The following is a 27,111-nucleotide window of genomic DNA, read 5'->3' as shown; positions in this document are numbered from 1 at the left end:
CGTGGAGTGAAAATCTCATTGCCTTTCTCTCCTGCTCCATACATATCTGGTTTTCTTGACGTCCTTTCTTAAACATCCCAACCCCATGCCCCTTTCCCCCAGTGAGATGCTCCCAGAGGCTTATGTTTACACGATATCGTGCTGATAAATATTGTAGAAGTGGAATAAATGTTACAATGTCAGAGTGGCATATGCAGAGTAACAAGGCATGATCTGTAGTTGATTCTGTGGCTTCATAGCTATGTGACTTTGAGACCTTGCTTAACTCTGAGCTTCACTTGGCTTTTCTGGAAAACGCAAACGCAGATGAAGCAGCTTCCCCTGATGGTTGGTCTGCGGGGAGCCCTCAACGTGCAGCAGCTCGATTACCTTCACTTCTGAAATCTGCTCTTAATTTTCAAAAATTTTTCGCTATTCCTATTTTTCCTTCTATATGAATTTCTAGGTTCATCTTGCCAACTACGTCCCCACCCCGGCCCACCCCTCACCCTCCAATAAGTGCTATTAGAATTTCGGTTGAAAATCTGGCAAACCTACACATTAATTTGGGAAGCACTGATTTTTGTAAACTCCCTCCCCAAGAACATGATATGTTTTTCCTTTGTTTCTTTTTTTTTTTCAAATTTCGTTTTTATGTTTCTCATTAAAGTTTGTTTTCTTCCTACAGACCCTGAACATTTCTTAAGAGGGTTACGAGGAAGCATTTTTAATGCCTTCTTTTTTTGTTTTCTTTTGTTTGAGAATGACATTTTTAAAATTCTACTTTATCTTCTAACCGGTCATTGCTAGAAAATAATAAAAAATGTTGATTTGAAATATGTGTTTTGCATCTGGCCACTTTCCTGAATCCTCTCATTTATTCTGAAAGCCCTTCCGTTGACTCTCTGGGGGCTCCCAGGAATGTGGTATTTTGGTCTCCTCCTTTCCAGAAGTTGTACATCTCATTTCCGTCTAACATCTTTCTCATTGTCTTCAGTTTCCAGCCCAGGGTTGAACATAATGGTAAAAGCAGGCACCCTGGCCTGGTTCCTGTCTCCGACAAGAATGTCTTCATGTCCCACAGCGTGCGGAGATAAAGGAAGTGCTTATTTATAGTTTTCTATAGTTTCATGAGCTTTGTTTTGTTGTGTTCTCAGAAAGAAAGATCAACTTTCAGCAAACGTCCTTTCTCTGGTGTTTAACGATTGTAAACTCTTCAAGATACCCAGAAGGCAATAAATAAAAATAGGAAGAAATTGCATCTACCCGCCCACCACTTGGCTTAAGAAATTCACCACAGTGACCCCGTCTCGTGCCCTGGGTAACTTTGCAATGGAACCCCCTGCCCTCCCGAAGGGGACCATTCATCCAAAATGGGTATTTCTCACATCCAGGTGTATATAATTTATTTTCATATTTGAAGAAATTTTATGTAAGTAGTATCATGCTGTATTTTTTCCTTGTGCAACTTACTCAGCCCCAAGGCTGTGTTTTAGGAACTTTGCCAGCGGCCGCTTATAGCTGGAGGCCATTTGTTATAACTGCATAGAATCCATTTAGGAATACACCACCATTGGCCAATCTACTCTCCTCGAGTTGAAGGTTTGGAACTTTTCTGACTTTGTCGTAGATGCCGACAGTCATTGGTACCCGGCAGAGGAGCCCATCTATCTCTTCATGCTGACTCGACCTGGCTGAACCCCTCTCCCGAGACATCCTCTCCCTGTACCTTCTCCCCACGCTGCACGCGCAGCTCCCTTGCGGTGCTGGCCACCTTTAGACTTCATCGTGCGCCATCTGCTTCCCAGCTCCCTTCCTTCCTGAGCCTGGACAGCGAGCTGCAGACAGGAGCGTTGTTGGAGCTAGGAGCTCCTCCGCCATGACACCATGTGCCAGGGCTTCAAAGTGTGCCTTATCCCTTTTGTTTCTGATGTGATTTGCCATCAAGGCTGCTGCATTGTATTTAATTGCCATTCCCTGTAGTCTCTTTCAACCTGGAGCAGTCCACAACTATTTTTTCTTTGGCTTTTAGTGACAGCTTTGAAGCGTCTAGGCCGGTTGTCTTAAAGAGGGTCCCGCCATTGGGTTTGTCAGACAGTTTCCTCACGATTAGACTTGGGTTGAACTTTTTGGCCCGAATATCGCCTCAGTGATGTTGTGTCCTCATGGGGCTCATCGGCGGACACATGGTATCTGTCGTCTTGCTATGGGCGATGCTAGGATTGGTCACTCGGTTAAGGCCCTGTCCACCAGTTTTCTCTGTTTTCAAGAAACCTTTTGCACTTTGTAAGTAAGGGGCCGGTGTTACTGGGGGACTGAATAGTCAGCCTCCATTAACTTTTCCCCCAGTCATTTTAGCAGCCACTCGTGCTCCTTGCCTCAGCCCACTGTGACACTTGTGGTTGCACGTGGAGCTTTTCTAATTCTGTCCCTCCATCCGCATTTATTCGCTGGCATTCTCTAAAGACGAGCCTTTCCTTCCCCTACCTAACGGCCTCTTGGGCTTAAATCCGATCTCCCACTTCTCCCTCTCATCCATTTGCCGACCGTGCAGGCTCCCTCTGTGTGCCCTGCGTAATGGTTCCCTCTGCCCATTTTCCCATTCAACCGCTCGCCTCTCTCCCAGCGGCATCCTGAAAGCTCCTTACACATTGAACACAATTCTTCATCGGTGACGCGTGTCACAGAGATCTCCTCCCAAGAGGCGGCTTGCATTTGCACTTGGCTTAGGGATGGTGTCTTTTGACACAGAGAATTTACGTTTTTTTCGTTTTTTCACTTCACTTTATTCTTGTTGAATTTATCAATCTCTTGTTTTCCAGTTTGTGGGTGTTGTGCGTCGTTTAAGAAATGTTCCCTGTTAGGAGAGCTTTCTGACACTCTCCCAGAGTTTTTTTGCTAAAGGTTTGGATGTTTTCCTTTTCAGATTTAGTCTTTCCCCGACTAGGAACTGATCTGCGGCGGCTGATGCGAAGGAGGACAGCTCTTGTGTTTGTTCTCAGTGGCTATGCAGCTGGCGCAGCACCATCTTTTCCGTGTTATTCCTGGCACCGCATCTGCCACTCAAGGCCCCCTACGCGTGTGGGGCTGTTTCCTGTGTCTGTCGGGGAGCCAACCTCCCAGCACCTTAGGGACCCACCGCACCCGCGCGGACGGCTGGTAGCACAAATCTCCAACTGTAGTCTTCTCGCCACACTCTCTTGGTTATTCAGCCCATTTCCTTCCATATGAATTTTAGAATCAGTGTCAGTTTACATATGAAACCCCATTGGAATGTAATGGAGTTGCCCTGAATTCATAGATTCATGTAGGGAGAACGAACGTTTTCAAGATATTGCGTCTTCCTCTCATGGGACCTAGTCACCCCTGCCAGTCACTTAGATATTCTGCCACACTTTTCCATAAAGTTATTTTACTCTCTCTGTAATCGTCTTGCGCGTCATCTGTTAGATTGATTCTTATCCTATATGTTTTACATTTCTGTTATAAATGGTGTCTTTCACATTGTCTCCTAACTCTCGACTTTTCTATCTTGTGCTCTCGTGTACCCGGACTGAACTCATCTTAATCCCAATCATTTAGAATTGTACCTTTTCTTGGATTTCATTTTAGACGTTTATTTGGTTGTGGAAAATGGTAGGTTTTTTTGTTTTTAAGGAACTAATAGGCAAGAAAAGATAGTTTCTTTCTTGTCTACTAGTCCCCTTTTTAAAAAGTTTCTTTTCCTGTCCCGCAGCCCTGCCTGGGCCACCTGGACCACACCCTTGCTCCCCTCTGGGTTTTAAAAGCAATCTTCTCCCATTTTCCTCTTAATCATGCTGTTTGCTCTGGGTTTTTGGCAGATGCCTTCCTTGGGTTGAGAGAATTATCTTCTATCCTTAATTTGCTACAGTTTTCCTCATACGCTATGTAGTCTTTCATCAGTTTTTTTTCTAGCCTTTGTCGACTGAGGAAAAATCACTACATTTTAAACAGCGGATATTTATTTGAGCAATTAGCATGGCACTTCGGGAGATGAGGAGTCACGTAGAAACCCAAAACATGTCCCGCCAGGGAGCAAAAGGGCGTTTTAAAGGCCAAGAAGGGAGGTTGTCTTATAAAGAATTTTAATTGGAGTCGGAGGCAGAGAACTGGTCTTGGATAAACATTGATTGACTTATTAATTTTAGCTTCAAAATGCTCCCAGTCCTGCGTCTTCGTGATCAGGATGTCCGTTCTCCTGCTGACGTCTCAGACAATGGCTTGTAAAACAGCTGATGTTTTGGCCCAGTCCGAAGTTTTGGCCCAGTCCAAGGTTCAAGACAGCGAGCACTTTCTCCGGAAAGGCAGCTCCGACTCCATTGCAAAATGGCTCCACTGTGGTCAATGTCGACGTCTGTAGAGTGTTTCTGATGTGTGAATTGCCACATCAGCCATTTTTCCAAGGTAAAACTGTCTTCTCATTGGAGAGGAGCCCCTTGGTCATGACGTAATTTTTCAGAATTCTTAGTGTTTTTTGGTGGGGAGATGTTTAACTGCTGGTTCAACATCTTTAAAACGAAATCGGTTTATTCAAGTTTCGTACTTTGCCTTGGGTCAATACAGGAAGTCATATTTTCCCCGGAAGTTGGCCATTTTATCTAGTTTTCAAGTATATCATCCCAAAGTTTGTTATGGTGTTCTTCTATTACCAATTTCATGTCCGCAACATCTGTCACGGTGGTCCTTTTTCCCTCCTCATATCGTTTCTTTGCGTCTTCTCCTCTTTCTGCATAATTATCATGCCAGATGTTGGACTGTCTTATTTGTCCTTTTGCAGAACCAATTTTTGACTTTGTAGCTCTTCTCCATCGATTTTGGGTTTTATTCTATCTTCTTCTCTCTCTTTTTTAAAAATTATTATTTCCGTGTTGCTCTTTTTCTTGGTTTTAATTTTTGGTTCATTTTTCTAGTTTCTTGAATTCCAAGTTTAGCTCATTAAAACTTTGGGTCTTTCCCCTGCTTTCCTAAGACAAGCCTCCGGGCCCCAGAATTTCCCTGCAGGTCGTGTCTCGGCTGCGCCCAGGTTTCCTCGGGTCCCTGGCCTTGGTGTTCAGCTCTGAAGTGCTTCCTGCTTTCCGCTCCGATTTCCTCTCTGACCCACGGACAGTCGGCATGTGTTTGCATTTCTAAACGTGTGCCTATAAGCTCCCTTCCTTAGGTTGACTTGGCTGCAGAGGGCTGACAGTCGGCTGGGACGCTCCTGTTAGAAGCTGGAAACTTGCTCCGAGTCCCAGTGTATGGTCAGCTTCTGCAACATTTCACACACTCTCTAGTTTGGAGGACCAGCATCCCCTCACCGTCCGTCAACATCCGTTGGCGAAGCCTAATTGTTTTGTCGGAATCTCGCGCACCTGCCCCAACGCCCTGAGCATCCCGACCTATCAGGGCCTATGAAACGTGTTCTGCAGTCTCCACCCAGATCCCGGACTTGTTCATTGTCCTTGTTCTATTAAACTCCTACTTGCCGTTAAACTCACATCACTGTGAATTTGCACAACTCTCAGTGAACTGAATCTCCCACCCGTACGTGCAGACTCTCTCCCCCCAGGGCAGCTTCTGCCTCTGTCGATTCTGTGCTATTCAGTTGCCTTGTGAGAACAAGGCGATGCTGCGGGAAGGTGATATGGGGTCCCTGGATCCCAGGATTTGCTGCGTTAAGGTGCTTGTCCTGCATTACTGCCATGAGGCAGATGGAGCTCACCGGCATGTTTATGCTGACTGTGCTGGGCTCTTTCGTGTGGAGTGGGAGTGCATGCACGGGGGGGCATCTGTGTGCTTCTCTGTACGTGGGCGGGGGGCACGTGTGTGCTTGTGTATTTGTGGGGTATGTTGGAGGTGAGCCCCCACACAGGAAGCTGTGTTTGTGAGGGGCAGGGATATGTGCGTGTACGTTGGGGTGCACACATGTGTGCACGTGCTCTCTGGGGGCCTGACTTTGTTGTCGGGCTGCCGGCACCCCGTGGTAGACCGGATGAGGACGCTCCCCATTTCCCTCGCTCTGCAGAGCCTTCCCGAGGGGTGGTTCCGGGCTGGAGAGCTTCCTCCGTGAATACCCTGCTGTGCAGGGCTCGACGTCTTGGTCCAATTTTTGTGATTTATATTTTCCATAATTCTACTTGGTCGGGAGTTTCGAGTGTGTTACACAGTTGGGCACTGTTCTCTCCTAGTATAGAAAGCACTCTGTTTGCCGGCCCGCCGCCCCTGCGATGGGCCTCTGCTCCTCTCCTCTGCGTGCGCGAGGCCTCAGAGGGGGCTCGAGGGGCGCACCCGGCTCTGCTGCGGCCCCCACATTTCCGGGGGGCGTTGGTGGAGTCTGCCCTTGGGCGCCAGGCCCCTCCTGCCGGACCCCCTCCAAAGGCAAAACTCTTCTGCCCCAAACCAGCTTCAGAGCTGATCGCGGTGTGGGGTTGGGGGGGGGGGGTCGCTTCTCGTGTGGAGTGAAGACCCCGGCTGACGTGGAGGACTGAGGGGTGTGTGGGCTTGAGGGGCAAAGAACAGAGGGGCTTCTAGGGGTGAAAGCCCGTGGACAGAAGTAGAAGGTGCTGATAGAGACCGGGTGGGGGTCCTGGGCCCCGCGCCCGTGGATGGCACTGTTGGGCCACAGCTGGGGCATCTCCCGTGACCCCTGACCCCTGAGATGAACATCCAGTTTCACCTGGGCCCTGGAGGTGGAGAGCAGCCACCTCGATGTCCAGCCTGCCCGGTTCAGCCCCCTCCTTCAGCGCCCCTCACCACTCCAGGGGCCCCATCCACGAGCCAGCGCACACCTGGTGGAGGGGAGTCTGCTAGCTTTATTCACAGACCCCAGGGCATGGGGGCAGCAGGGACAGAGACAAGGGCGGTGCTCAGGCCTGGGGTCCGGAAGCTGCCATGTGGGCTGCGCGGGCCAAGGGTCTCTGTCCTGGGGGGCCTTTTGGGCTGCTTTATTTCCAGCGCCCGCCGACCTTGCCCTTGGCGGTGGCACCGGCCTTCTTGCTGCTGTAAATGGGAAGCAAATTGGTCTTGAGCGTCAGGGTGTCCAGGACCCTGGCTGAGCCTACTCCCTGGACCCTGGCAGACCCCCAGCCTGACAGCTTTGCCCACCCAGGCTGCTGTCAGGGCGAGGGGCCCGGCCTGGCTCCCAAAGCCCCCGGCACGCATTCCAGCTCCAGTTCTATCAGTGGCGACTCACCTGTACCTTGCCCGGCTGGGCCTGGGCGGCTCTGTGCCAAGGCAGTTAGTGTGGTTAGGAGAGGGGCTGGCGCAGCGAGCCTGGGCACCCTTCCCCCTCCCTCCATTCCCTGCCCGAGGGACTCAGGGCACAGGCCACAGCAGACTTGAGGGGCCCGATTTGGGAAGACCCCTAGCCGCTGGGGAAGCTGTCTCTGCAGATGGCTATCATCTTCCCAGCTAATTTGGCCTCGTAAGAGTTTGTAGCACCCCCCTCCACCCCCCCCCCCCCCCGCCCCGGGTTACAGCCTCCTGGAGGAGGAGAGGCTGGGGGCAGTGGGCTATTCTGGTCCTTCACTCCAGGTCGGCAGTCCCCGCCCGATGGACTCGGGACCTGGGAGGCCTTGGTCTTGCTCCAGAGTCGTGGCCTCCAGGACCCCAGGGTCAGAAGGTCTTAACTCCGAGGGTTGGTGGTCCTCAGGAACCTGCCCCATCTGTCTGAGGTCCTTGGCACACCAGTGAGCCAGGAGGGAGCTGGGAACTGGGTTAGGGTGAGGTGGGTGGCCCTTTTTAGACAGCTTCTGGGTGCAGAAGGCCATGCGGTTCCCAAGGTTGGCTTCAGGACAAGGCCTGGTGCTGGTGGCCGTGCACGTGGCCCGTGTCCTTCTGCAGGAACCAGCTTGAGAATCTGACATGCATGCACATGCACACACACACACACATTCGTACATGTGCACACCTTGTTGAATGGCCCACTCTCCAAGGGGACTGAGTCACCCTCTGCTCTGCACAGCAGAGCCCAGGGAGGAGGGGGGTGTCACCCCCCCTAGCCTCTCCCCTCCAGGGAGGAGGAGGCTGGGAGCAGCAAGGAGGCAGGGGCCGGTGGAAAAGGGAGGAAAATCCCACTAAACTCCCCAACTCCAAGCAGTCCTGGGGACCCTGTGCTCCTTGGAGTGTGAGCCAGCCCTGCGACTGGCCAGGCTCAGAGACAGATCCCAGGGCAGGCGACACAGAGCCCAGGCCATTGGGGTGGGTGAGGCACAGGCTGCTCTGGGCCCTTCTGGGCAACTGCCGCTGTGTGTCCCATGGACCCCGGGGGATGATCTTACAGACAGAGGGCTCACCGCCCCGAAGAACCAGTGATTCCGGCCAGGGTCTCAGAGGGGCTGGTGACAAAGCCCAGGCCTCCTGATTCGCTGTTCCAGGTCAGCTTTGTGGTGACATACTGCTAGATGTCCAGCCTGGCTTTGCCAGGCCACTCTGAAGGCTGCCCAGAGCCACCCACACCCTGGGGCCTCCTGCGGGGCCTGCCCCCAATCTGCCATCCTCCTGGGCTCTGGGGTAGGGGGAGAAAGGAGGCTGTGCGTCTGGGGGCACAGCGCCCCAACATGCTGGCACGAGTGGCTGGCTGGTTAGTCTTGTTACCGCTCTGCTGAGGGCCAGCTGCCACTGGGACTGGCTAAAATCATTGAGCCCCCCCGGTGGGGCAGTGGCAGCCGTCCCCATGGGGCTGTGTGCCCGGTGCAGAGCACGGGACAGCCTGGGCTACTCACTGCTTCTGGGCCTGGTCGATGCGGCTTCTGAGGTTGATGATCTGTAAACAACACAGTTGACTTACCGTGGCTGGTCCGAGCAGTGCCAGGCGGGGCGTGGGCCGGCACGCCCTCCACAAAAGGCCTCAGTGCCTCACAAGGGCCACTCACTCCCTTACTGTGTCCTGGCTCCTCTGGATGGAGGCCACCGTCCCTTTTGGCTGGTGACTCTGACCTTTGGTGGCCTGCACTGGAGACCTGAGCCATGACACACAGCAGCTCTGGAGCTGGCCACTTACCTTCCAGCCCGCGGCAGGATGCGGGCAGCGGGCACGGGGCAGGAGGTGAGGCTGGCAAACAGAGCCCCAGATTCTCCAGTGGCCTCTGAGCTCAGAGCCCTGAGGCCTCTGGCTTCTTGACCCACCTGCTCCCTCGTTCCGACCGCCCAGACGGGAGGCTGGGGGAAGGCCAGGCCCTTCCCCGCCTGCCCACAATGACAGCAGGTGGCCTCAGAAGCCATCGGGCTGTAGGCAGGAGGGAGGAGGCAGGAAGGCTCCTGTCATGTCCGTGCCTGCCGCTGCAGCATCCTCAGTGGCCCAGGGTTTTGCCATGCGAGAGGCTGGCCGTGCACCGTGCCCCACGAGCCTGGCCCAGGGCGGACCCTGGCTACTTACAACTTGGCCAGCATCTCCACTCTGGCCCGCATGTTCATGATCTAGAAAGACCAAGATGGTTACGGGGCTAGGGGCGTGGGCTGAGGTTTTGGGGCCCTGCTGTGTGCTGGGCTGGCCCCCAGGGGCCCTCTGTGGGCTGTGCACAGAGGTGTCAGGAGACAGTGGCCCTAACTCAGCTCCGCAGACACGAATGGGGCCTGTCTGGCCTCTGTATGGGTGAAGCCCATTGCTGCAGGCCGGCCTTCCCGGGGAGCATTGAGAGAACAGCACTGTCCCCCATGCCTGGACCCTGCCCGCCTGCAGAGAGGCCTGTGCTCCTGGGGGCAGCCCTGGGAGGGGGTGATGGTCTTCCTTCTGTTGGAGGCGAGGAAACTGAGGCACAGAAGGACCAGGCAACTTGACTAAGAGCGCAGGGTTCCTGAAAAGGAGCCAGGATTCTCCCAGCTGTCGGTCCCAGTGCCCCGGGCACCCTCTGTCTCGGTGGCTGGCAGGGACGGCAGTGAGAGAGGCCCTGCGAGTGTAACTGTCTTCCTTTGGGGACCCTGGAGGAGAGCAAGGGGCAGGACCCACGTCTCTGATGGCAAAGCTGGAGGTGTCTGCGTTTGCATGGAGCAGGTTGGTGGCCAGGACCGGTACTCCCTTCCCAGGTCCCATGTGGACCTCCCGGGGGACATGATCAGCATGTGCTGTTTGGAGTTGCAAGTCCCTCTCAGGCAACTCCAGGCAGCCACCCCCGGGGGAGCAAAGTCACAGACCCCAGCAAGCCCAGCCAGAACCCCTTTCCCAGCTACAGGGTTGGGGTGAGGAGGTAAGGATTAGGGGACCCAGGTGAGGCCCCCAGGGGCTCTAAGGAAGCAGATGTCTTGGGCCAGCATGGCTGGGACGTGGGTTTGCAGAGAAGGCTGTGAGGGGAGGACGGCTCAGTGCCAGAGGAGGTTAGTGCCACCCTGGGGTGACCTCGTGACACTGGGGACTTTCTACAAGCCCCAGGCGCCTCAGACACTGGACCCCACGGCCACTCCGCCCTGCTGCTCCTTCTTGCTGGCCCCCAGAGCAGGGGGCTGATTGCTCACGGGCAGAGGCCAGCCCGGAGGATGGCCTCAACTGTGGTCCCAGCAGGAGAGTGTCCTCGGCCAAGGATCCATGGGGACAACCCGCATGGAATTCTCTGGGGCCCAGTCAGTGGGACTTGGGGAGGTGGCCGCCCCAGCAGGCCACGAGCTGTGGGGTCTGCACTCACATCGTATTTCTGGCGCTTCAGCTTCTCCCCATACTCAAACTTGTCGGTCTCCAGTTTGTACAGGGTGTCCCACAGCTCCTTGGCCTTGTCCCTGGGAAGATGGCAAAAATGAGCCGTGGCCGGATAAATCCTGGAAGGCAGGGCCCAGGCCACCCGCTCTCCTCCTCCAGCCACCCCCAAGAATGGGCCCCCGTGGCCTCACAGAGCGCCACGAGGCTGGCAGATTCAAGAATGCTCCTCCAGCGCCATTGGGCCATCGGGCCGCCGGGCCCCCTTCCGGGGTGACGCCCTCCCTCACCTGAGCTTCTCGTCGCTGAGATGGTCGATGTTCAGCGGCTTGCGTCTCTCCGCCAAAACCTTCTTCTTCATCTCCCGGGCTGTCTGCTTCTTGCCTCTCTTCTGGTCAGCCTGAGGGGACACGGCAGACGGGCCTGGCCTCAGGAGGGAGACGCCCCACTGCCCAGCCCGAAGGCGGGTGGCTGGGGATGCACACAGATGCCAGGCAGTCCCCAGGCTCTGAGCCCCCGCACTCACCTTGGCCAGGTAGCTGCTGTAGTTGGCGCCCATGGATGACAGAGCCTTCTTCTTCTTCAGGTCGTCCTCAGCTCTCCTCTTAGCCTCCTCCTCCTCCCTCCGTGCCTTCTCCTCCTGTGGAGACCCCCATCCCCAAGACCTTCAGGGGTGGGCCAGGGCTGCCTTCTCTGGGTAGGCTTCAAGGACCTGCCCTGGGCTCGGAACTTTCTGGAAGCTCCAGGTCCTGGTCAGGGTCTACCCTCTTGCAGGGGTTCTGCGGGACATGGGGAACTTAGCCAGTGGCTCTGGTCACTGGCCAGTGTCAGGGGGAAGCTCAGGAGAAGGAGGGTCAGAGACCCTGGCATTTCTCTGGGCCTGCGGTCATTGGCTCGGGGCCTGGAGTGGGGAAGGGGCGCCCAGGCCTCACCGCCAGTCTGTTCTGACGCTCCCTCTCCTTCTCGGCACGGATCCTCTGCTGTTCAGCTCTCTCCGCACGGCGCTTCTCCTGCGGCGGGAGGAGTGGGTCAGCCCAGCCTTGCCAACCCCGGGCTCCCTGAGAGTGACCATCAGCCCCTGCCCGCTCCTGGAACCGCCTGGACTCACAATTCTCTCCTTGAGGGCGACCAGCTCCTCTTCCTCCTTCTTCCGTGCTTCAAAGTGGCTGTCGATGAGAGCCTGCAGCTCCATGAGGTCTTTGTTCTGGCGCTTCTTCTGGATGTCCTGCGGGTGGGAGAGGACCATCAGTTCCCACTTCTCCTCTCGAACCTCGGCCCTGCCTGGCCCCCCTTACAGCAAGCAGCTCCTTCCCCTGCTCCAGCAGAGAGGCCCTGACTCCTCGGGCCACCAGGAAAGCTGAGAGTGGCAAGGACCCTTTGACCTCACCATGGCCCCATGGCCCCTGCCCTTCTGGGAGCCCAGGGGCTGCCTGATCCCTGAGCCACAGGACAGGAACAGTGCCCCCTCCACCCCACGGGTGAGTCCAGGTCCTGCTCAGCCTTAAGGTCATCAGCGCCTTGGTCTTACTTAAGGTCAACAACACTGACTCTGACTTGGCCCTGTCATCCTCCTCAGGGATGCCCTGCATGCGCCAGGCAGAGAGGAAACTGGTGAGTGAGATACTCTGTTGGATAGACAGATGGGTGGATGGGTAGATCGACAGATGGATGGATAGATAGAAGGACGGGTGAGTGGATGAGTAGATGGATAGGTGGATGGAAGGATGGACAGAGAGATGGTGTGCTTTGGCGGGTGGATGGATTATGGATGGAGAGATGGACGTGTGGGTGAATGGATGATGAATGGGTGGAGAAATGGATAGATGGATGAGTGCATGAACTGGTCGCTGAATGAACGGATGGATGATGGATAGAAGGACGGATCGGGGGAGGAGGGAAGAGAGATGTCTATTCCTGGAGGAATTTCCTCTGGTCCAGGAATGAATTAAAGCAGAATTGTCTGGAACCAGGAAACCCTAGCTCTGGCTTCTTGAGAGGAGATGACCTTGAGAAGCCTTCTTCGGCTGGAGCCTGAAGGTTAGGGGTGGGGTGGAGGCTGTGTTGATGGGTCCCATAAACTTACATCGAAGTCTACTTTCTCCCCCTCCGGGATCTTAGGAGCAGTGAGTCTGAAGAAGAGAGAGAGGCTCATTAGCAGGGACAAGTGGAGACCCCACCTGGAGAGTTGGCCTGGCCCCAGGCGGACTCCCCCCCACCCCCCAGCCCTCTCGCCCTGCCACCTGGCGCAGGGCGCTTTCCTTGGCCTTTGTTCCAATCTGATGTGTAACCCACCATCCCCAGAGGGGCTTGACCCCCTTGAGGAGGTTTCAACCTCTTAGTGTCCCTCTGTTTTACCAACTTTTGGACATCGCAAGGGCTGTTTCAGCCCCATCTGTCCAGGAAGGTCACCCTCGTTTTCTTTCTCAAACAAGCGAATGCGGCTAGGTCAGACCAGAAGGCTGGGTGGTCACCTCAGGCCCTCCCGGGGTGGGGGTGGGGCATTTGCCTTTGCATTTCTCTGGCACCTCTTTAATCTTTCTTTCTGGGGACCCAAAGGAAGGGGGAGGTTGGGCAGAAAAGCAGTTTGAAGAAGAAAAGAGGTCCCCTCTTGAATCCGGCTGTAACCATCCATCAGGGCTGCGCCCTCCCCCCAGCACATTCCAGATGGAGCCAAGAGGGAAAATAACAACAAGGATTTTTTAAAACAAGTCCTAGAAGAGAGTGGGACTGAATATCGATCAAAATGCTGGAGCGGGAAAGGATTTTCTAAGCTCAGAAGGTCCCGCGAAGGGAAAGATGGCCAGATGACGCTACGCAAATGAAAAACTTATGTATGTGAAGAAAGGCAAAAATTGAAAGGGGGGTGAAAAACCCAGACTAGAAAAATATTTTCAGCAAATACAGAGAAGACTTATATCCTTATGCAAACCGATGATTAAGAAAACAGAGAAACGCCTCCGTGAGATAAATGGGCAGAGGGCATAAGCTACCAATTCTCAAAGAAGAAAGAGGAGCAGTTCACACACGAGGGAAGGCTCCCCTGGAGCAATCAGAGGAATGCAAATGAAAACAGCCCCGAGAGGCCTTTTCCCATCCATCAGTGGCCGAGGTGAAAGCCCGTGGCTGTGCTCGGGAAGACGGGTGTGGGGCGCGGAGCCGCTCACGTCCACGTAGGAGACCGCGCTGGCAGGGCTTGCGCGGAAAGCAATTTGGCAGTGGATGTCAAAAACTTCAGAACGTTCATAGTCTTTGACCCAGTAATTCCAGTTCTGGGAATGTGGCCTAGGGAAATAACCCCAAAGACAGAAACTGCTTTCCACCCAGCATTATTTATGATAGTAAAATATTGAGGCAAGTCTTAATGTCCCGCACCAGAGGAATGGTTAGGAAAATGACGGCTTGTCCAATGGACGGAATATTATGTGGCCATTCAAAATATTTAAGAAGACTATGTAAAAACATGGAAAAATACTTATGAATAGTGCTAAATTCTAAAAAAGCAGAATTCAAGTTTGTATAGACAGTACGATGCTTGAAAAACAGCTCGGAGCTTAAATCTGTTTTTCCGAGCCCGATGCATGGAAAAAGAGAAGGAAGAAATAAGCCTTTTTATTTCTTTCTCCTCTTCTCTGCAGTCTGGCTGGCTGGGTGGGAGAGTTATGGATGAATTTTTTTTTTTTCTTCGTTGGACTTTTACGTATTTTCCAAATTTTCTTTAATGAAGTGTTTTATTTTCATAATGAAAACACAAACTTTTTTTTTTTTTTAGCTAGAAAATATCTTGTGATGGGGTAGCTTTATTTAAAATCGTTGAACTATAAAGTAAACGGGAGGAAATATGCCGGCCATGCCCATCCACGGTTCGGTCTCCTTCGGAGAATTGCGGATGGCTCCCGCCAGGGGCAAGGGCTGGCGCGCGCGCGCCCGCTGGTATCTTGGCCCCGGGCGAAGCGAGGTGCGGGCGAGACCGCGCAGAGGGATAAGGGATGAATGACCGACAGGGCTTGTGTTTACTCATCAAAAACAGAAAAGTCGGAATCCCCGGATTAAAAAAAAAAATCTCTGAAATGCTCACAAGTAGGTAAAAGGAGAGAAAGACCCCTCCCAACAAGGATTCTGGTCCCCCAGAGGGGCTCCGAGGCCCCGGCGCCGTGAAAGAGGGTGGATCCTGGAATCCGTCGGTTCAGGGACTGTTCTGAAGTGGGTTTTGTCTCCCGCCTGCCCCACCTTCACCTGTATCTCACTTGGAGGGTCCTGGGAGACCCCCCCACAGCGTGGCTGGGCTGGCAGGGTCCAGAGGGGGCAAGAGGGAGCTCCATGGTGCCTCCGTCTCTCAACCCCATCTCCCCTGCTCCTGTACCCTGTCCTTCCTGGGCCTGTAGCCTCCTCCTGCAGGAAGTCATCCTTGCCTACACTGGGTGACCCCGGGCAGAACCACACCCTACTGACCCTCCAGAGCCCTTTTCTGCCCTTCCCTGGGGGTGACCACCCAGGTGAGGTGTTACCCCGCCTGTGGGGGAAGGCACCAGCTGGCCCCAGTAATCCCATCCTCATAATGTGCCTTCCTCGAGGATCCAGAACTTCCAACACCAAAACCGGGAGCAAAGAAGAGGCTACTTTCTCCAGGGGTTTGGGTCCCAGTTCACCCCTCACTGAGCCTAAATGCATGGTCTTCCTCTGGGGGCACCCAGTCCCAGCCCTTTGGGACGTCGCTTCCCCAGGTGACCTTGGTCCCCATCCAGCCTGCACACTCTGGCTTTTCCTCCAGGCTCACCTCCCAGCCCTGTGCTCACCCCCCGACTCCACATCTGGCCTTACCCCGACCCATACTCACCTGGGTCTTGGCTTCTCCTCTGGTCACCGCAGCACCGGCATGGGGAGAGGGAGAGAGAAACGGGGTGAAACTCGGCGCCCACTCCTGCTGATGGCCCCTGGGGGCCACCCAGCCGGGGGCTTCCTGGGCTGCAGCCAGCAGGGCCACCCGCCTCTCCAGCTGAGCTCACCACCCACCCACACGACCCAGCAGGGAGAAGACGGTCTTGTCCCCACTCTGGACCTGAGAAAGTCCCTGTGGGATCTGAGAAGGAGAGCTCAGAGTGTGGGGACCAGGCCACTGGGAGGGAGAAGGGGTGAAGGGAAGGAGGAAGGAAGCCAGAAGTATGCATCCTCAGGGGACAGGGAAAGTGAGGACTGGGGTCGGGGGAGGACAGAAGGAGCCAAAGGAGGGTCTGATGGGGAGAGTGGAGGAAGCAACCCCTGCCGTCCTGGTCTGCTGGCCGCCCCCACTGACCGCCCCCTGCGTGCTGGCAGAAGCTCGGGAGCAGGAGGGCACCTGCACAGCCCTGGAAATGCACGCCACCGCCACCGCCCTGAGAAGTAGCGAGGGAGCAGAGGAGGAGGACAGACAGACAGACAGGCAGACTGAGGGAGAGGGATGGAGAGCCAGCGAGGCAGACACCAGGAGGGTGGGTCCTGTCTGTCTCAGGGTCACTGCGGCTGGGGACCTGTTGACCCTTACCTTCCTCTTCCTCTCGCTCTTCCTCCGCGGTGTCTTCAGGGTGTAAGCGCACATGCAAGAGAAAAGCCGGCGAGGCTGCGGGGCAGCACTGGGGGCGCGAGCCGGGGGCGCAGGCATGGGGCCACAGGGGGCAGCGCCTGGACTCCCCCTCCCCTGGGCGCGTGTTGGCCTGGACCCCTTTAGTGCCCTGAGCTGGGGGCCAGAGATGTGCTGTCTGGGGACGGGATGGAGGGCTGGTGCCACCTCACTGTGGAGCGGGAGGGCCTGGGGGATACCACCCGACCCAGGAGGCCTGGCAGTGAGTCGAGGGACCTCAGCAAGCCTGCAGGTGCTGGCTGCTGGCTTCTGTGAGTCTTTCCCCTGGGGGTCGCCAGGTCCCACTTGGAAAACTGAGACCCTCCCCAACACTGGAGCCTTGGAGCTGGAGGCAGGCAAGGGAACCCTCAGGCCGAGCCCCCAGCAGCGGGCCGTGGAGCCTAGGCTGGCTCACCCTGGGTAGGGGGTGGGGGTTGGGGGTGGGGGATGGCTCCTGACCCCCCTAGGCAGCCTAATCTCTGACTCTTAAGAGGTTCCTCTTCCAGAGGTGGGATGGGCTCCCCCCCAACCTCTCCCTGGGCCGCCTCCAGGTCTGCCTTGCGGTGGGTGGCCTGAGGTCCCTGCTGGAACCTCCAGACCAAGACCAGGCCTTGACCTGCCCTGGATGACCTGGCCACCTTCACGTGGGGGCCGCTTCCTTTGACCATCCCTATCCCCCCGGTGCCCTGGGGTGGTCCTGGCTGGCCTGGACACAGCCCGGGGTCTGTAGCTGGTCTGGCCGGGCCTTGCCCTCCTGTCCCTCAGTCCTGCTCTGGACCCTTTGATGATGATGACAAGACCATCCACACTTCTTATGGCCCTCAGCTTGTCTGAACCCAAGGAGGCCCGGTGAGGAAGTGTCTTTGAGCCCCAGGCCCTGTCCAGGGGGAAGGGGGTCCAGCCTCATCTTCTCCCTGGCACCTCCCTCAGCTTTAGATCCCTCACTTGCTCAGGAACCCGTCACCCTCCCGCAGACAGCCCCCCACCGCCCCCACTGGCTCTGCTCAACTTTGCAGGTGGGCCTGGGCCTGAGGTCGCCCTCTCCCCGCATGCCCTGGGGCGGGAGCTGCATGCTCTGGGACGCTGGGCGGCCATGGGGCACTTTAGGAGCAGGAACCTGGCCCAGGGGCAGAAGGAAGGGTTTGGTGATGGAGAAGAGGGGCTGCTGAGGTGACCCGGCCTTCTTCAGGGACCTCGCTGGAGGGGTACCTGGTGGGGCCGCCAGGCCAGGGAGGGCAGAGGGCGAGGGGCAGGCCGAGAGCTGGAGGAGAGGGGGCCATGCAGCAAAGCCCCCCAGGCAGCTGGCTAGCGGGGGGGTGGGGGGGGCGGCCTCGAAACCCCCACCTCCTGTCTGTCTGTCACTCGGCTTCAGGGCTGGTTCCAGGGTGACCTGATGACCTTGTAGCCCCTCCAGGGTTCCTCCTGGTTCCCTGTTCCCTGGACGCCTGCTGCCTGTGCAGCCCAGCATCCTCCACCCAACCCTCGGGCCGGCACGTCCCTTGTCTTACTGCGGCCTCGCTGAGGCCAGGGAAGGGAGGACAGACAGCTCCGGGGCTGTGCTCAGGGTTCAGGCCCAGCTGGGAGGCGTCGTGTGTGTGGAGGGGCTGAGAAGAGCTCCCCCACTCAGGCCCCTGACTTGAACCGCATTTCCTCACCTCCACCCCCAACCCCGGGGGCGGCCAGCCCTGCTGCGGGGAGGTCAGGCCCACCCAGGGGGCCTCCTCTCGACCGGGTGTGTCTGGCTCTGGCCCAGGCGATGGGTGGGATGCTGGGACCTGACTGATTGCTCGTTTGCACGCAAGGCCCCTGGCTGTTCCGGATCCCCGCCGTCCCCACCTCGGGCCTCAGCCTGACTTTCTGCTTCACCCCACTCGCCCCTCCACCCTCCCTTCAGCCTCACCTCCCTTACTTTCCCCTCTTTGGCTTGCTATCTGGGGCAAGGCAGAAGCCTCCTGCCCTGCCTCTCCTCCTCTGCTCTTCTCCACTCCACTCTGGTGGATCCGGAGGGTCCCAGTGGACCCCAGCACCATCCTCCCCCAAGGCCTGCACCCCTTTCAAGTCCTACACTGGGCTCTGCATTTGGCTTCAAGGCTGGCTGCTCCTGTCTTCCTGCTGGTGGCCCAGGAAGGGCCTCATCCCCCCACCCCTGAATGCCCTCTGTCAGGGGGCCCAGGAGGAAGCCTGCACCCCTGCAGCCAGGCCTGCGTGAGCCAACACTCTAGGTCTAACCTGTCCCCACCTGTCCCCAGCCCATAGAGGTGGTGGCTAGAGTCACGCAGGGAGGGAGGTGGGGAGGAGGAGAGGACGGGAGGAGGAAGCAGGGGCTCTGGCCTTGGGGTGGGGGGTGGCCATACCTTCCTGGACCTCCTCTGCAGAAGCAGCGCCGTGGTGGAGAGAGGGGAGAGAGAAGCAACTGTGAGTCTCGGAGCCGAGACCGAGGGCAGGGGCGGCGGGAGGGGCAGGGCGGTGGTCCGAGCAGGCCTGCCCGGTCAGTGGGTTACACAGCCCTCTTGTTCCCTGTGGCCCAGGGTTGCTGCTCACACCACACACGGCCGTGTGTGCACATGCACCCACACAGGACTGCAGTCATGGCACATACCTTGTACATGAACTTCATGGACTAGGATGGCCATGGAACAAGAGGCAATACCGCGGGTCAGAGGTCAGAGGAGAAAGGATCCGAGGTTAATGGAAACAGCCGGGTCACCACTCGGGAGGGTCAGTGGCCGAGGCCGAGGGGTGAGGAGTGTGCGGGAAGCGAGCAAGACACGGTCAGTGTTGGCCTGGGGCGCTATCACCCCCAAGTCCTGTCCTTGCCTTGCAGATGGGGAGACTGAGGCTCGGGGTGGAGCTTGCTTTGTGGTGACATCACTGCTCTGGTCATTAGGACATCAGGGCCCATGCCTTTCCTGCCACCTCCCCTGTTCCTGCCTGTCCTCAGGTCTCTGGAAGGACTTCCTTACAGGGGCTTATGGCTTCTGGCCTGGGCACAGAGGCCCATTCGTGGGGCTGTGGCCCCGTGGCATGGCACCAGAGGCCCTAATGGGTGGGGCCTGTAGCCCAGAGGGCAACCAACTTCCTGCCACCTGACAGCGGGGCACCCACCCCCTTTGGATCTTTCCCAGCCTCCAGGGGAGTGGGGATGCCGGGCGTTGGCCCTCAGCTGCTCTGTCCACCCATTTGAGCACAGGACTCCACACCCTCCCATCCCATCGTCCACCCGGATCCTGAGGAAGGAGCCCACGGGAGCAGTTTCGAGGGGTGACCAGGGAGTGGTCAGGGCCTCAGCTTGGGGCTGATGGCCCAGGCTCGGGGTGCAGGCTGTGAGGGGTCTTCCTCCATTGCCTCATGTCACCTGAGGCTTGACCTGGGGCCCTGACCCGATCGAGGCGTCAGACACCACCATGGGCTCCCAGTGACCCGCCCTGGGGTGGAGGGCTCATTTCAAGGGTGGAGAGGCCAGGCCACATCCCACATCTGGTCCAGTAGTCCCCCCACTGACCCACTCTCCTTCTGCTTGGGGGTGACCCCCATCTGCAGCCCAGCCCATGTTGGGAGAGTGCCCAGCCCTCGGGGTGCCCAGAGCTCTGGGGAAGCATCGGCCGTGGTTAGTGGGTTATGTTGGGGCCACATGTGGGGGTCCTTTGGCTGGCTGGTGCCTCAGTGCCTCCCTGTGCTCTCCCCAACCCTGCGTGAGCTCCAGCCAGGCCCTGGGCCCCACATGGGGACCAGAAGTCCTGTGCCCTCGTACCTTCTTCATGGACTTCTGCAGGCGGAGGGGCGGCTGGTGTGCGGGTGGCAGGGAGGAGAGAGGAGAGAGTTAGGCCGGGAGCACACTGCACATCCTTAGAGGGGGCGGGGGCACGCTGGGGTCGCTGTGAGGGTGAGAGTCAGTGGGGGCAGAGGGGCTGGAGGGTGGTCGTGGGACTGGGGTCCTGGACCCCACTTACCTTCCTCCTCCTGGGCCTCTTCAGTGGTGGGAGCAGCGGGGGTAGGAGGGAGAGAGGGAACAACGACAATAGTTAGTGGGGCGCACTGGGGGCGGCGGGGAAAGGAGGCCGGCCCCTTGGGAGAAGAGGCAGTGGGTGCTCTAGGCCGGGCCACGGAGAGGCTCAGGCCTGCCCTGCTGGCCGGCAGCGGCCCACCACCCGCTGCCCCCCGGCGGGGAGCCTCGGGGGCCTTGGGACCCTCAGGCCTTGGGCCTGTCTCTGCAGAGCCACCTCCTCCGAGGCCCTGGGAGACTCTGAGCCCCTTGCCCCCGCCAAGGCCTGGACCCAGGCTGGCCTCAGGACCGTGCCACCTGCCCCCTACACCGTAGTGTCTGTGCCTCGTAGTGTCTGAGAGTCTCGCTAAGTTTTGCTCTGTGGGAGACAGAAGAGAGGCAGGGGACAAAACCCGAGTGCCACAAGAGAACCCGTGCTGCTCGGCCGAACTCCCACCCCCGGGAATGTCCATGAGGACCGGGTGGCTCTGACACTGTGTGGGTCTTGGAGGCCATGGAGGCAGGGGCCCGGCTGGGCTGCCTTGTCACCTTCCCCAGGGAAGGGGCGGCTCCCCGAGACCTCTGCTCCGCTCAGACAAGAGTCCCTCCACCTTTCCAGCAGAAAAAGAACTGCTCTGCTCATGTTGTTAGGGTAGCAATGTTTTCAAAATATTTTCAAAACATAGCACCCAGAACGCCCCACAGGAGAAAGAGCCCGCCCGGAGAAACCGCGGGAAAGCGTTCCCAAGGCTGAGCCGGTGCCAGGGATTTCGGAGGAGCTCCCGGACGGGGACCGCCTCTCCTCATGGTGCCCAGGTGCGGCGGCTCCCCCAGCTCCACGCCTGCCCAGGCACGACCCGGAGGTCCCCACGGACGCCAGGGGGGAGGGAGGGAGGGCTCGCCACGTCACCCCTGAAGGTTACTGCCCCAGAAGGGAGGGGGAGGGATGGATGCTGAGAGAGACAAAGAGACAGAGAGATGATAGAGATAGAGACAGAGACACAGAGACAAGGAGAGACAGAGACAGAGAGATGATGGAGATAGAGAGACACAGAGGCAAAGAGAGACAGAGGGACAGAGGAAACAGAGACAGAGAGAAGAGACAGACAGACAGAGAGATAAGGAGAGAGAAGCAGAGAGAGAGAGAGACAGAGAGATAGGGAGAGAGAAACAGAGAGAGAGAGACAGAGAGATAGGGCGAGAGAAACAGAGAGAGAAAGACAGAGAGATAGGGCGAGAGAAACAGAGAGACAAGGAGAGACAGAGAGACATAGAGACAGAGAGAGAGAGAGACAGGGAGAGAGAGACGCAGGCAGGGCCTGCACAATCAGGCTGTTGATATTAATGAGGGTGAGAGTCGTAACGACAAATCCCAGACAACTCCACACACCACGGACACAGCGAGGATGAAGTATTAATGGACGATGATGAGTGTAAGGAGAATGAATGATTATAATGAGAATCGATTAATGTCTATTAATCAATTAAAGAGAAGTTAGCAGTGATGACCAATGGGGATTAATGATGAGGACGATGGCCATTAATTGACGAGCTCACGGAGGCCCCGAGAGGCCCATGGGCATGAGGCTGAGAGCATCGAGCAGGAGAAGGGGCCGAGTTAAGGGGGGAGGTCCGGGTTGGGGGGTAGGGGCAATTCTGGGGGCTGCCAGAGTTACCTTCCTCCTCGTACTGCTCTGCAATGGGAGGGAACAAAGGAGAGGAGCATGTTAGCAGCCACCCCAGGAGCCAGGAAGGAGAGGAGGACCAGGCCCAGCAGGTCCATCCCCAGACAGTCCCAGATGGGGACCGGGGGTCCTCAGACCCAAAGGAGGCTGCCGGGTGCTGGAAGACGACAGGCCCTGACGATGACAGCGGCTTGTGGGAGGTCTGGGGCCCCGGACGCCCAGGTCCTACTATGGGGAGCACGGCAGAGAGGGCCAGGACCGGGAGGCCCCCCCAACCCTCCAGCTCTCTCGGGGCTGTGCTGCCCTGGATAACTCGGCAGTGCAGGCTAGGGGGTGTCCAGGCAGGGTCTGGATGGGACCACGTCTCAGGGATGGACGAGGTTCAGGGGCAGGAGTGGGGAGCCCGTTTGCAGAGGGAAGTTGTTCTGATGCCCACCACCAAACGTGGAAAATCTAGGGCTTCAGGCCAGGCGTTCCCAAGGAGAAATGTGCTGTGGACAAGTGGGACGGCCCTTCCCACCTGGGAGCTTTCTGTCTAGAGGTGGGTGCAAAGGGAGAAAAGAGCTTTGACACTCACCCTCGACGTGTTCACTGTAGGAGAGAGAGAGAGAGAGGGGGAGAGTGAGGTGGGCTTTCCCCCTTGGGTTTCTAACAAACACCAGCAGGTCCTCTAGCCTCAGGACACGGCGAGGTCCGGGGGTCCCAAGGCAGGGTGGGGTGGCTAGGCTGGTACTCACACTTCCTCGTCCGACATGGTGGGTGGGCTGTTTCTGCGGGGTGGGGGGAGACCGAGACAGGAGTTAGGAGTGTTGCCTTGGTCCAGAAGTGCTGGTATGGGGGCTGGGGTGGGCTCTCGGAGCTGGGGGTGTGAGGGGACATTGTGGACAGGGGTCGAGGGCCAACTCTCAGGCCTTGGGCGGGCCCACCCCTGTGCTTGGGGCCTCCTCCAAGGCCCGAGGCCCCCCCAGCCCTCCTGGCCCCAGCCTTGGATCCCACCCGCCCCCCTTCCTGGCCTGGCTCCAGCCTGGAGCTTGGAATGCTGGAGCTGGATGGGATGTTGGAAGCGTGGCGTCCACCCCCACCCAGGGCAGACATCCTCTCTGTAGGATCCCTGAGGAGGGTCATCCAGAATGCACGGTGCTGGTCCAGGCCTGGAGGCCCATCCAGGCTGCTCTGGAGAGTGGAGCTGTCCTGCTGATGTTAACTCAAAACGTGCCTCCTGGTGGTCTCACCCCTTGAATCTGGGGGGCGCTCTCTGAGACCCCCGAGATTACGGAGCCCAGCTCCCCTAGATGGCTAGGCTGGACCTTCTCTGGTCTTCCCGTCCCACCATCCCCACAAGAGCCCTTCCTCCTGGTATGAGCCTAGCTCCCTTCCCCGACTGATGGTTCCTGCAAGGACCCCATGTTCTCTTCTGGGGGTGCTGCAGGGTCCCCTGGGTGGCCCTCTGTAGACCCCTCCTCCAAAATCACAAGACCGCATGAGCCATTCTGTCTCCTTGTCTCCCCCTTGCTCCACCGGACGGCAGACTGAGCCCGAGCTCATGGGGAAGGGTCTGGGCTATTTCTCTGTGGCCCCCGCAGCCCAGAGCCCATGCGAGGCACCCACGCACTGCCAGAACTGGATGGACAGCCCCCTCCCTCCAGCCCCATCTTCCTCCCTCAGCCTGCTTTCCCAGGCACCGTGGATGCCTTGAATTTGTCAACGTCTGTGGGAAGCTCTGTGCTGGGGCCTAGTTGCACGTGTCCAGGTGCGGCCGGCGCCAGGCCAGCCCGCTCGGGGACCGTTTTTCTGCGAGCTGGCCACCGCACACGCCTGAGGCTGCCGGGGCCTGGGAGCGCTCCGAGCAGCTGCATCAGAATGTTGGCCCGGGGTTTTAAAAAACAAAGTTCCCGACAACATGTTACAGCTAACTTGAAGACAATAGTTATGGCCCCCCTAGGGAGCTTCGTATAAGAAAAACACAAGTTCATCACCTAAAAATGCGTTTACATCGCATTGCTAAGGTGGGAACAGTTTTCCAAAGTCTCTGTCAAGAATGTTGATTTTCCCAGAGCAATTTAAGCTCCGTGCAAAATTAACCAAGACAGTTCTGCAACCCTCCAGGAAGCCAGGCAGCCCTTTCCCAGCCTCGAGTCTCTTCCCAGGGTTCTGCTGCGCCCTCAAGCTCCAGCCTCCTGTCTCGTCCACAGCTGGGGTCTCACTGTTCCTCATTCTGAACCTTCCTGGTGGGCTCAGCCCCTGGCCGCTGGCCCCCCACCACAGCCTCCTCTCCGTAGGGTGGCAGGGGCGGGGAGAACCCCGGGCCTCGCTGTGCTGTGCCCACCTCTCACCCTGCTGGGGCCCGACACCTGTCAGCCGCCTCAAGAGGGGGTGGTCCTGGCCCTCGCCCAGGGGTGGGTTATTTTTAAGGAGCCAGTGGCAGCTGAGGTGTCCAGAAATAGGCACCCGAATTAGCCAAGACGTCTCTGCCCAGAAACCCAAGACGGTGGGAGGGGGCTGTGCGGGCAGCTGCCGCGCGTGTCTTGCCAGCCCCCCGCCTCCCGGCAGATCTCCCAGGCCACCCTGTGCTCCTCCGTCCTACCCTCCTGCCTTCCGGGCCCGGGTCCGAGGGGGCCTCCAGGAGTAGCTCTCGCACCCCTAGGCAAGGTATCCCTGAGGCCTCTTGTGATGCGAGGCAGAGAAGGCCCGCTCTCCAAGTGGGGAAACTGAGGCCCCTCCAGGCCCCTGCTCCTCCACCCAGTGAAGCCCTGAAGTCAACACCTCGGGGCTACTCTGTGCCCCCACCCCCATGCCCACTGGGGAGGGGCCCAGGGTGGGCTGTGCTTGGGAGCAGGGGTGGCGTTTCGACAGCTGAGAAGGAGGCCAGTTGTCCACGTAATGTTCTGCTCTCAGAAGGCAAGTGTGAAAATAGCCTCTGAAGTCAGCGCTCCTTGGGGACACACACCACCCCTCCCTCCCTCCTTCCCAGGTGACAAGAGGGGGGCTGGAGGAGGCAGGAGCCCCTGCCACTCCCTTGCTGTGGGCCCCTGACCACATCCCCCCGCTCTGGCCTCCATCCCCTCTGGCCGTGGCTCTTCTCCCATCTCGTCCCAGGATGGCCGAGGGCACCTGGTCTGGGGGACATCAGGAGGGGCAGCGAGCCCTGACCCGATGGAGGCGGGGAGGCTGGAGGGGTGTCAGGCAAGGACCACAGGCTGGCCTCCTGGGTGCACGTGATCCTCCCACTTCAGGCAGAGGTGGGACACGTTTTCTGGGCAGGCAGGACAGAGGCCCGGCTCCCCACTCCTCCCTCTGTCTTGCCCCAGCCCAGCCCTGTCCACTCCTGTCCTTGACCTCTGTGAGCTGTCTCCAAGGCTGCTTGGGTCCTAGCCACCCTTCCCCACAGACCTGCTTCTGGGGTCACCTAGACAGCTGCCTGCCTTTGTTTTCATCTATGCAAATGGCAGTGTTGGAGACAATGGCCACATGGGGCTTCTGGGAGGAGCTGGTGGTGGCACCCCTCACCATAGTAGAGCCCCCGGGGAAATGCCAAGATGGAGGGGAGGGGGCTTAGCTGGGGAACGGCAGCCCCCCACAGCAAGCGGCCCTTGGAGCTTGGGCAGCCCCTTCCTGGCCTCTTCATCCGACATCCTCATCTCCCTCTGGCTGTCTACCTTGGGTCGGCCCCCTCACCCCTGGTCTTCCAGGGACCCCCCCCCCCCCCCACCTTTCTGCCCTCTGGCCTCCCCTGCCCCTGTGTTCTGGTTTGGAATGGCTTCATTCCAAGGTTCAGAAAGTGTCCCCTCAATGCCAGCCCCCCAGACCCTCTGGGTCCTGGGGTGGCTTCCTGAGTGCTCCAAGCCGCCACGCCTGGTGGCAAGACATCAGAAGTATGGCATGAACCTCAGCCCCTGGGACCCAGAACGCACCTCAGGCGCCAGCCGGGCCAGGCAGCCAGCACCCCGCAGGCCCCGCCCAGCCTGAGCCAGCTGCTCCGGCAATACCCACCTGTGGCTGAGTCTGGAGAGAAGGGCTGGAGCTCCCTGTGGCCAGGACCGGCTCAGGCACTGCCCGCTGGGCCTCACACCCTCATGTTATAGTGACACTTGATCTTTCCCAGAAGCCCATTGGCCGGGGGTTGAGGGGCTGGGTGGCCTGGCACGTGGGGCGGGCGGGAAGGGCTGTGCCATGCAGGCCCCTTACCAAGTATAGGAATAGCAAGGAAGGAGGCGGCCCGAGGGGGCGAGGACGGGGGACGTGTCTGGAGAAGGAGGCAGGTCCTCCGTCCTCCCCCGGGAAGTGTCAGCCCCTATTTTTATTCCCCCGACAGCAGGCGCTTCTTGATGGGCTGAGGAGGGTGAGGGAAGGTATTGGGTGGCCCAGGGTGCAGCCGAGAGCTCTCCTTGGGCCAGGCTGATGTCGGGGTCCCCAGAGCTGGGGCCCATCTTCCCCAGCCGAGCTGCCCCTTCCCTCAATAGAGTCTGTAGGGGGTCACACTCTGCCCCTGAAGGGTGTCTGCACAGCCAGGTTGCATTCCACGTCACCCAGGCCTGCGCTGCCCGGAGTGGGCTGAGGTCCTGTGAGCCCCATGGAATGGAGGGCTCGGTGAGTCCTTGACCACTCCCCCATCACATCAGAGCCCCATTTAAGGGCCAGACCCGGTTCTCCGGGTGGATGCCAGTGGGGCTTGCAGAACAAATAGGAAGGGAAATCTCCAGTCCGATGGCTAGGGGGCTGGCACCTCCCCCAGGGACTGGTGCCTCCTAAGGCCAGGGTCCCTGCTGTCAGCCCAGCAGCTACCCATTTGGGGGTTCAGACCCTGCAGACCTCTCTCTCCCTACCCCTGGGCTCAGCGTGCCACTCACAGTGGCCTCTGCCGTGTGCCCGGGAGCCCAGCTTTTGTTTCCTTGGAACTCCAGGTGGCACCATCCAACAGGCAGACATTTCACCAGGGCCTGCATGGTCCCCATGCTCGCCAGTGAGGCCATGAGCTCCGATGGCCCTGCCTCTTGGATTAGGGAAACCGTGGCACCGGGTGGGTCGAGAACAGCCTGCAGGTTCAGGACAAGGGGTCTGCTGAGCTCGGATGGTGGGGTCTGTGCAACAGCCTGATTCAGGACAACAGCTGTTGGGCTGGTGCCCAGGATGGGGCAAGGTCCCTGCCCTCCAGGGGCTTAGAGTCAAGGGTGTCAGGATGGCTGGCAGGAGGCTCCCCCAGCCCCAGCTCCACCCCGGCTCTGTGCCTGCTCCGGGTCCTCAGGAGCTT

The 27,111-nt window shown here is 58.2% G+C and overlaps 1 protein-coding gene across 14 annotated transcripts; it reads right to left on the bottom strand.

Moving 5' to 3' along the window:
* Window positions 1–6,771: 6,771 nt before the first annotated feature.
* On the bottom strand, window positions 6,772–25,965 carry TNNT3 (troponin T3, fast skeletal type). Of its 14 annotated transcripts, none has more exons than XM_023654678.2 (18): window positions 25,854–25,965; window positions 22,601–22,633; window positions 22,441–22,454; window positions 21,855–21,872; window positions 20,147–20,164; window positions 19,948–19,980; window positions 18,796–18,816; window positions 18,551–18,565; window positions 16,122–16,154; window positions 15,438–15,456; window positions 12,687–12,732; window positions 11,712–11,828; window positions 11,536–11,613; window positions 11,130–11,243; window positions 10,894–11,003; window positions 10,596–10,686; window positions 9,356–9,396; window positions 6,772–6,978 (listed from the first exon to the last, which is right to left on the bottom strand). In XM_023654678.2, the coding sequence occupies exons 2-18, from the start codon at window positions 22,615–22,617 to the stop codon at window positions 6,924–6,926; spliced, it is 840 nt and encodes a 279-aa protein (XP_023510446.1). In that variant the 5' UTR covers window positions 22,618–22,633; window positions 25,854–25,965; the 3' UTR covers window positions 6,772–6,923. The 14 variants fall into 14 exon arrangements, 13 of the variants coding, with proteins under 13 accessions (XP_023510446.1, XP_023510445.1, XP_023510450.1 ...); XM_023654677.2 differs by lacking the exon at window positions 9,356–9,396 and adding an exon at window positions 8,703–8,743; XR_011423761.1 differs by lacking the exon at window positions 16,122–16,154 and having other exon boundaries at window positions 8,703–9,396.
* Window positions 25,966–27,111: the final 1,146 nt, after the last annotated feature.

The sequence above is a fragment of the Equus caballus genome, chromosome 12 (genome assembly GCF_041296265.1).
Source record: "Equus caballus isolate H_3958 breed thoroughbred chromosome 12, TB-T2T, whole genome shotgun sequence".
NCBI lineage: Eukaryota > Metazoa > Chordata > Mammalia > Perissodactyla > Equidae > Equus > Equus caballus.
The sequence above is the reverse complement of the archived record's forward strand: the minus strand, read 5'-3'. Positions and strand labels throughout refer to the sequence as shown.

Bases quoted from the DNA above. Each gene is read 5' to 3' on its own strand.
- TNNT3 (XM_023654678.2), bottom strand. The intron at 11,614-11,711 runs GTGAGTCCAGGC...CTCCCGCCGCAG, and splicing joins TCGCCCTCAAGGAGAGAATT to GAGAAGCGCCGTGCGGAGAG. The intron at 9,397-10,595 runs GTGAGTGCAGAC...TGGTCTTTCTAG, and splicing joins TGAAGCGCCAGAAATACGAT to ATCATGAACATGCGGGCCAG.